The 10,000-nt window shown below is 40.0% G+C and overlaps 1 protein-coding gene across 2 annotated transcripts in view; it reads left to right on the forward strand.

Moving 5' to 3' along the window:
* The window catches only part of akap1b (A kinase (PRKA) anchor protein 1b), a 21,933-nt gene that overhangs the window by 1,415 nt on the left and 10,518 nt on the right, over positions 1-10,000 (forward strand). For both annotated transcript variants that reach the window (XM_056473214.1, XM_056473215.1), the window contains exons 2-5: positions 2,738-4,290; positions 6,148-6,281; positions 8,951-9,077; positions 9,621-9,748. In XM_056473214.1, coding sequence (XP_056329189.1) covers positions 2,763-4,290; positions 6,148-6,281; positions 8,951-9,077; positions 9,621-9,748 — 1,917 coding nt within the window. In that variant the 5' untranslated portion in view covers positions 2,738-2,762. The remainder of the gene's footprint in view (positions 1-2,737; positions 4,291-6,147; positions 6,282-8,950; positions 9,078-9,620; positions 9,749-10,000) is intronic.

A 10,000-nucleotide genomic window follows, 5' to 3' on the forward strand; every position in this document is an offset into this window, starting at 1 on the left:
AAGAACGTCACTTTCGTGTCTCTTCGGTGAATTTTTCTACCAGCAGCCGGTGCGCGTAACTGTTACCTCACGCGCTGGAGTGATCGGAGGTTCGCGTTTGTATTCTGAATGCTGCAGCACTAGTAAGCTGCTTACTTGCTGTCGATGGGCTCGTATGTAACGTGTTGTGCGAATGACTGGCTACGGTGCCCTCTTCGTTATCTATACGCTTCCCAAGGTCGAACGGCCACCGTGCAGCACGCGCTCGGTTCTCTTTCTATGGTCCGCTCGCGCACGCGCTCAGGCCATGATATGACAGCGAGCGTTAAACTCAGCAAGCGTGTATTTAACCTCGTGCTGAAGGTGAACACTGGACTCAAACTGTTTCAGGAAGACTTCACTGAGCAGAAACTACTGTAATGTGGCTACGTGGTAACATGAAACGTGCTCAAGACTGATAGCGCTAACAGACAGTGTAGTATTAATATTATGACTATTGTGTTCTCTGACCAACCTCCATATCTGGTACTACAACAGATTCGTTCAGCAGTGAATGAGATATAGAAAGTGTTGCATGCATGCCAGACGTTTGAATCAGATTCACGTTTACTGGCAAGTACTGTTCGTCTTGGAAAATTGATGCTTGACAAAGACAACATAAAAATAGACTAAATCATAGAGTGAGCTAAACCCATTTTAAGTAAAATCTATAAAATATGAACACCTTATCTGTGCAGAATGTATTTGAGGAAATTGTGACATTTAATGATTACATGAATGAACGGGGTTATAAATTAATAATCTGGAGGTCAATTTAAATGCTGTATTTATTTTAATGTTATTTTCTTGTAATTTAAGTGATTTGGGGGTATTGTAACCCTTAAACACACTTAAATGCTTAAGTTCATGTACAGCTATCTTGTTTACTAGTGATGTTTTATTTCTTGTACATCTGAAATGAGTTTTGCTTCATTGTATTTTGCAACCTTCTACAGATGCAGCACCTGTATATGCAGTCTAGGGGTGCTTTTACACACAATGCACATAAAATTGGGTAATTCTTATGTTTGAAAAGTTGTGTGTATAGACCATTGTTATCAAAAGGATTCCAGTAACTTCAAACAGATCCACAAATACAATTAAATTGCTATAATATGCATGCCAAGCCAGTAGTTTGTCATTTTTTGTGTGGTTATGAAGTATTCGTATGATCGCATCATTATGATAGACATAACATGAAGACCGAGTTTTAGATGCATTTAACATTGTACTTTAACAGCTGCCCTCATTTACTTCTCTCAATTACCCTCCACTTGTTTTAACCCCATTTGCATTTGTGATGATAAATGCAATACGAATTCTAAAGAAAAAAAAAACATCATATATTATAATCCTATAATAAATTGGCTCATGTTAACCACCTCAATTTTTTTTCCTATTGTGGAAATCGATAGTTATCCTCTTTGGTTTGGTTACCTAAAATATATTGTTAGCAAGTTCTTAGCAACAGATGAAAACCAAAGGTTTTAAACAAATGGAGGGTGATGATTGATAAATTTCTTGTTTTTTTTATTACTTTTTAATGATAAATTTAGATAAAATATTTGTATTCATTAAGATCCAATTAGATTTTTTTGCTGTACATTAGTCCTTTGTAATGCACGTGCAAGTAGTTTTCATTTACTGGCAATAAGTCAGTTAGAAGGTTGCTTTTTGAAACTAAAGACTGACGAGAAACGGAAACCCCTTTATCTTTGGTAACTATGTACAGGAGTGAATGGGAGGGGTGTGTGCATGATGTCGTCTTCCTGTTCTGGAGACTGGGAAATGGTGCTCCCATGATGGAAAGGCATGCATGAATGTCCTTTTTTTAACTCTGAAAAGATGCCCCTCCCAGCCAATAGCAAAGAGGTAGACATGGCACGTAGCTCCCAGCAGCCTCTGAGGTTGAATGTCAGCCATGTGATATTGTCCCTGAAGTTTCTGCATGGCTGGCCAGGACTCTCCTATCTCTCACTGTAAACTAGTATGGCTGAAAGTACTGTAAACATTGTACTATATATGTGCAGAAAGTTTAATGCATAATATGTAATAATCAATGTACAGATCTATGGAATGCTTGATGCCCATGCATCTTGTAAAACCACGATAAGGTGGTACTTATCAAAGTTTTGCACAGACTTGTGAACAAGACAAAGGAATGTTGATCAGGGTGCAATTTATCCAGGATGAGAATGACTCACAGATTCTTTCACATCCTAAAGGCAGTACAATTTTAACCTAAAAAAAATTAAACATTTTCTTTTTACACACCTCCCTGGAATTCTTTCTGATTCTGATGGTCTGTGGTCAAATTTCTTCTAGTTTTTAGCTAAAGCTTCTGTGCCAAGTTATCTCTTGAATTGCTCTGGCTGCTTCATGCAAAATGTAATTTAAACTCGTATCAGTATTTTGTGTCAATTTATTAATTATAATATTTATCAATATGGAAAATCACCAATGACACATTTAGGCAGTTCAGTTGTTTTCTTCCTTAGTTGTCATTGCATAAACATTAAGTTATTGATGAACTTCAATTGTATTTTAAAGTAAATATTAAATATGTAATTGAGTTTTGTAATGAAAGTAACATTGGAAATAAGATTTAATGGTTGATCTTAATGTGCATATTATATTGCATCATGCCACAGCATTGTTATTTGTTACATGTTGCAGGGACAAAATTAGATTAATCTTTGTTCCTTGTGTTGATCTGCAGGTGTAGCTGCTAGGGTCCAGAGGAGATGCCACTGAGGTTCCGGTCCTTTGTTCCGTATACGCTTCCCGGAGTGCTGGCACTCATAGGCTGGTGGTGGTACATCTCCCGCAAGAAAGAGCGAATCACCAGCCACGACAGTGAGGAGGACTCACTCATGGGATTGCGGACCTCCTCTGGCGAGGGCAGCAATGGAATGGTTGACAAAAGCTGCCCTGCAGCCAGCAGCACACACCGTAGAACCAGCCGAGACAGAGTCAAGGCCAAAGAGCACAGGCTTGTTGAGCAGGAAGTGGTAGCGGAGATTCATACACCGGTGTTAAAAGCCACTGCGGGAGAGGCTGTTGGCACCCCTCCAGTTGTCTTAGCGAGTGGACAACTAAGCACTCCTCACAGCGGTACAAAATCAGTCCCCCCCAAAATCCACCCAGAGACCACTAGCCAGACAACTCCTGTGTCATCTTCAACCCCCACAAAAACAGTTGAGGAAACCCCTCATCACAAAGGACCAGATGTCGCAACTGATGCCAGACCATCAAGCCAGTTACCGCCAGCAAGCACTGATTTAATCAAGAAGCAGGTAGAAAACCAAACACTAACTAACCAGCGTTCTGTAGAGCTAGCCAAAGCAGAGCGACCGGAACCTGAGGGAGAGGTGGCCACTGAAAGCTTAGCACCAACTTGTGCTCAAAATCTGCAGGCTGACATTTCTAAAGATGAGCTGGCCTCCACTGTATCTTTAACAGAGAGTGAAGCTGTCCTGCTGGAGACCTGCAGCCCCAAAACACCTCTGAATTTGACCTCATTTCCCAACTCCACCAGCACACCCCTCTCAGAAATCTCCACTGGGGCTCAGCATCATGAGAACGGAGACCTGGGCCTGCCAGCTGAGACCGGTCCAGACTTGCAGGAGCTTCAACGTCTTGCGGCGGGGCTGATCACTGAGGTCATCTCGGCAGCCACCCAGGAGGTCATGGCAGTCAGCAGCTGTGAGTCCCGGTACAGCAAAGGTTCGGAAGCAGCCGACAACAGCACACTGGCTCTAAATGGTAAAGAAGAGGAATCTAGTCGACTTCCAGAAAGTGCAGAGTCCCGGGCGGCGCAGATAGCAGAAGAGATTGTCAATAGTTGTCTAGCACCTTCGCTCTGGAAGATGCCGGAGAATGAAAAAGAAAGAGGCTTGTTGTCTGTGCCGTCTGGAGAACAGTTGGAGTCCACGCCAACGCTGGCCAAGTTGCAGGCGGAGGAAGCTCTAGTGGAAGACTCTGGATGTAGCACGTGCCAGTCCGAGGATGGCATCAGCAGCGAGGACCTTCATAGCACAGGGTTGTCTTCGACAGTATCTGAGAGCAAAGAGGACCTCATTCAAATTTCAGGGATTTGTAAGGCTACAGAGGGTCAAGAAGATGGATTGCACGAGAGTCTTGCTCTGATTGCCCCTCAGGAGTCCCCCCTTACTGCAGAAAACGTGGCTACGGTTTGTGAGGCAGCACGGTTAAATGGAACAGGCCTTAGGAATGGTGCCGCCAGCGAGGTAGACGCTGACCAATCTGGAGGTGAGTTTGAAAGATTTTAACACTAAGCCTCGACCACAAAACCAGAGTCACCCAAAAATGAATTGTCATCCTTGTGCCTGAACCTATCAAGTCGCAAATTCAGTTTCATTTTAGTGAACTTGGAGCTTCTCCTGATATTGCACACTCCATCCAAACTCCACTTTAGCAGGTTGTTTGATTGTGGTTTGTTTAAAAATGTAGGATATGGTATGTTTATCCCACATTCATTCAAAGCACTAGATTTGCTTGTAATTCACTTTTGTAGTTTGCAGCTTGTCAGTTGTAAAGGAGTTTTCTGCAGATGTTTTCAACTAAAATTAAGCTGCAAATAATTTTCATTGTTCGCAAAGAAGACCACTGTTTTCAGTTGGCTTAGTTTTGTTTAAATCTAACCAGTGACAATACTCGTATTGATGTTTTTCCAAGTGTAGTACTTCAAAAAGCCTGAGTCAAGGGTACCTCAAACTGGAGGTAACCCCAGATGCTCAAGTTCCCAAACAGAGTATGTTACATGAGCACAAGCGCATGTGCACGGCTGTTTTTACTGCTCCCTGCTACACCTTACATGGTTATCAGCAGTCTCTTGCTTTTTTTTTTTTTTTAAATGACCTGCTTCAGAGTAGGTGTTGGAAATGGGCAGTAGTAAGTTTGTTATTGGTTCTTCAATTGTTATAAACAAGAACATGACAATACTGGGTCGGTGACTTCCAATGTTTGTTTTTAAGACATAGGGCATTTCTCTGCTGATTTGATGACAGAAAAATTTGGCTAAACACTTGTAAGGTGTTGTCACACAAGTTGCGGCTTTCTGATCCTCCTGTCATATTTGACCTCCTGTCAGGTTCGTAGACTGGCTCTGATCCATTTCTGAAGGTCCGATTCCTAATACCCTATAGATGGAGAGTTTCAAGGGGATTCCTCATGATGCACTTCTGCATCTTATGTGTTACATGTTCAGGGGTGTTAAACCATGCACAAATAATCAATGGAGTAAAAAGTGTCCAATTATATCTTTTAAAATCCTACATCCCAAAGGGCATTGTGAAGTAGCCAGTTTTGTGCACTTTGGTTTGGAATGAAGTGCATTTCTAAGGTGGATTAATCCAGTCAGGAACACAGCCAGTCCTCAGCCCATCCTCATTTGAATGGAAGGAGAAAGTGTAGCGAAACTAAAATTGCTTCCTGTTAGTTCAAGCCAAGTAAATGAGCAATCATTGATACTGTCAGATTGTAGGAAGTGTCATTACACAGAGGAGGACTTACTGCCTTAATGGTATAAAAAAAAAACACAATAGCTTTTCGTCCTGAGGGAAGAGGCTTGTTTTGTTCGTCAGTGGTCATTTTCATCTGTATTGGTTGTGTTTGTTATTGTTAACCCATGGTTGCTTAGCAGACTGTCATGACTTGGCTAAGCAGGCATTTGTGTTTGAATTTCTGTTAAAGAATGATCTGTTTAGACCCCCTGAATAATTTCAGTATTAATTGTAGAATATTGTCTGGAGCGTACGTGGAATGGATGCCATATTTTTCCAACTACGATGACTGTGGTATTTACGATATTCAGATAATCTCAGGATTAGTAGCAGGTGATTTTATAAAATGGTATTGTATCTGTTGTCAAATCTTTTTATTTTATTAACTTATATTTGATCTGCTATATTACCTTTTGTGTGTTTATATACATAATACTATATACAAACATTTTACCTTGGGATAAGATGTACATATGTATGTGTACAGTGAATCTTGTGTGTTTAATTGATTACATTTGTGGTTATAATTACTTTTACAAACAATGGGTAAAGTCAATAAAGTTTCATGCTAATCATATTAATGTGTTCTCCCCCCCCCCAACAGGTTCAGATGTGAACAGCATGGATTCAGTGGACAGCTGTTCTACCTTGGGGGCGGGAGATGGTCAGCTGAGTGCCAGCCAGACCTGTCAATCACAGAGCTCAGAGCTTATTGTATGGGAGATTGAGGTGCCAAAGGTGCGTTTTCCCTAACCCCATTTAGTGCTTCTGCCATCAATCAAAAGTTTCCATTTTAGCAGATTTTAAGAAAGACACTCTTTATGTTGCCAACAGGACTTGGTCTAAATCAAATCACAGAATGAATCGTAAATGGCCAGTAGGGCTGCATGATTCTGGCAAAAATGTGAATCACGATTTTTTTTTTTTGGTTGAAATCAAGATCACGATTCTTTTGATGTAAAATAAAGGTTAATATGAGTAGGCTATTATTATTGTTAATTCTCAAACATATCGTCACCTTGGAATTATAAGTTTCTTTCTGCGTTCTGAATGATTTTGATGATATTGAGCTTCAAAGTTTTTGCAATCCATATAGCAAACCGTATGTGTACAACATTTGTTTTTTTTAAAAAGTTATAATGTAAACAATTTGTCATTTAAAAAGAATTTCGACTCAATTTTGACAAATGTCAGACAGAACCTTATAATTCTAAAGTGACCATATGGTAAAACAATAATAATATTAGGCCTATGTGTAAGTCTACTGTTGCTTAAAATGCTAAATCTTGTACAGTCATTATGGTGGACTTAAACAGACTTTCAGTATGTCCTGTTTGTTAATTCACAGTAAAATGACAGCACAATACAGCTATTCATAATTCTAAAATTGAATTATTATGTTTGAGACATGTGCTGGTCATTTGTCATTGACAGCATTATTAGACCATTTGTTTTCACAGGTAAAATTAAACATTTGTCATTATCAGATTTCTTCCATTATATTCAACATTATATAAGCTAGAGTAGCTATACTGACACTGTAAAACATTTATTTTCATGCACAACACTGTGTTAGCTATGGAAGAAAAAAAAAATCAAATGCTTGTCGTAATCATAACCATAAAATGCAGTTTCATTTTCACTTCCTAGTGCAGCTCATGGCTGCCATCACTGTGATAAAACACACACACACACACACACACACACACACACACGCAAATTCTTTCAGCGGGGCTCTCAAACGATCGCTCTGTGCAACAAACTGAACGCTATTTACAACCAAGCGGCAACCTCCCGCTCTCCCTAGGGAGGCCAATACGGAAGTAACTGAAACTGCAATTCATCAAAATTCCGATAGTCCTGGCTCCATAATAGAGCAAAGTGCAATTGAGCCCACTGTTAGAATGGCCAACTTTACAGCAGAAAAAAGGGTGTTTACAGCCTGGTACAAAGAACGATTTTGGTTCATATAGCTATTATTACCCTCCATGACAACTGTGAGGGGGGTGAATTTTTCTATAACTCATCCATTTCCTTTATATTAGGTTATTTTAAGTTTGCATAATTAAGGGCGTGGCCACTTGAGTGACAGCTAGGTCTCGCTGGTCGCCGTCACTTCACCTCAGCTGAATCCGGCAGATTAGCCACTGATCTCGGCATATTCATCGCATTTTTGTGTTATTTTATGTGGCTATACTCAGTCAGCTGCCTTTTGGACTTATTTCTTACAATTATCAGATGATATGGGATGCTGTCTGCACTTAATTGTGCTCACAAACCATTCATGTGGCCTCGTTTCCCATGTGAGTAAAGTTTTATACTTGTATACCATCTCTATAAATGTATTTGTTTGATTTAAGATCATTTATCATTAATATTTTTCTTTAGACCCGTAAAGCACTCCAGAATGTGCCAGATTGATTAGCTGTAGGCTCTAGAACAGTCATATGAAGCGTTGTCATACAGTGTTGTGCTGGATTTTATCAATAGTCTTGCATTTACTAACACACACACACATCTGAAGTGTTTGGAAGTAATTCGCGTATTCCTCCTGTTGAAAAACGTCATAAGAGCAATGTTTAGTGGCTCAATGTATTACTACAGTGTTTTTAAAAGTCTAAACACTTTATTGATATAGTGTACAGCCAAGCACATGTGGTCAGAACACAAACGAGTCGCAGGTAATAAAGTATCAAGCGTTTCTCCCAAAGTAAAGTCTGTCTGCCAGGTCTAAGCAAAGTGCCAGCAGGTGTCTGTAGCTCCGCCCACTCTCCGCCTCTTTGCCCTTATTTGGTATCCCGCCGTGGGTGCGATGACGCGCGAACAAAATGGCGACGGTTGGCCGCGCCTACTTGTGGCTTCTTTTGCGCTCTTCAGAAACCTATGGGTGACGTCACGGTTACTCCGTCCATATATTTTACAGTCTATGTTTACAACTTATTACTTGTTATTCACAGCCTATGCAGGTTCTGTTCACTAAAGTAGCCGTCATTGGCATGCAGGGTGCACGCGCGCACGTTCTTGGTAGCTCGTGGCCCGTTTACGTGTGATTTTGCGGCTGCAAATACATCATTACATGACATTAAGAAAATATATTTCTGGGTGAATTATACCTTATAAATACAGTATGTGATACTTTTAACGCCATTTGAAGGTGTTCATGTTCCTGTAAAGACTTGTGCGACTGCCTTTAAGTTTCTCTCCCGATCTTGAAAATATAATTAGCTGAATCGTAGAAAAGATGAATTAAGATTGTGTGTAGAGTCGAATCGAGATCGTGATCTTTTTTCAGCCCTAATGGCCAGTGATGTTTGAATGGTTAACTCAACCTGTTAGTGTGCAAAGTATTTATTCCCATTTCTAAAATTGAGCCATTGATGTGTTTTTTTTTTTTTTTTTTTTTGTAGCATCTAGTTGGACGGTTAATAGGCAAACAAGGGAGATACGTGAGCTTCTTGAAGCAGAGCTCTGGTGCTAAGATCTACATTTCAACCCTGCCTTACACTCAAGAGTTTCAGATCTGCCATATAGAGGGTAAGAATGTCTTTCTCTGAAGGGCCATATTCTAACTGTTCAACCGTGGCCTCCCTGAATGGGTTACTTGCACGTGGACTTTAAATTTTGAATAAGCCAGCTCAGGTGCTTCCGGTAACTGTCATGCCATTTATAAACTCAACATATTTAACATATCTGGTTTGTTTAAAAATCAATGATCTACACTGCTTGGTTGAGATGCAATATAAAGTGGTTCTCGATAACAAGCACTGCATTAAAGTTCTTTTTTTTTAAATATTAACATTTATTTAAATTTATTTAAAATACAGTATTTTCAAAGGCATTTCTGCCTGCTGCTCCTGATGCTGCATGCATTTAAATGGCCTTTCATCTTGTTTTATACTTGAACAAGTCATTGAATGCTTAAGTCTATTTAATGGATTATGGTTTAGTTGAATTATCATTGCGGGTAATAGAAATCTTATAAAATTGAAAACAGTTACATCAACCTTTCTCCAGAAGTTTTTCTGTGTCTGAAAAACACTTGCTGTGCATATAGCCCATTGTTTTGTTTGTTTTTAGGAACCCAGCAGCAGGTAGACAAGGCACTGGCTTTGATTGGGAAAAAGTTCAAAGACTTAGACCTGACCAACTTGTACGCCCCACCTCCTCTGCCGCTAACGCTGCCCTCTTTGCCCATGACGTCTTGGGTGAGATTGGCTCCTTCGTCCTCTTTAAACAACATAGATAGCTCAAGCCCATATTATAGAGTGGAGGAACTATGATGTCACCTTGTAGGTTAATCGGCTGCTAGCATAAAACTGGTTAGACAACAGACATGAGGGGGACAATATACCTGCAAGTTACATCATGGATATAGAACAACATTTAATATTCTTTTTTTGTCACGAAGTACAGTGAAAAGCAGCCCATACAATCACATGCTGTTATGACAGAGTTAA

This window comes from Danio aesculapii, chromosome 15, assembly GCF_903798145.1.
Source record: "Danio aesculapii chromosome 15, fDanAes4.1, whole genome shotgun sequence".
In the NCBI taxonomy this organism is placed as follows: Eukaryota; Metazoa; Chordata; class Actinopteri; order Cypriniformes; family Danionidae; genus Danio; species Danio aesculapii.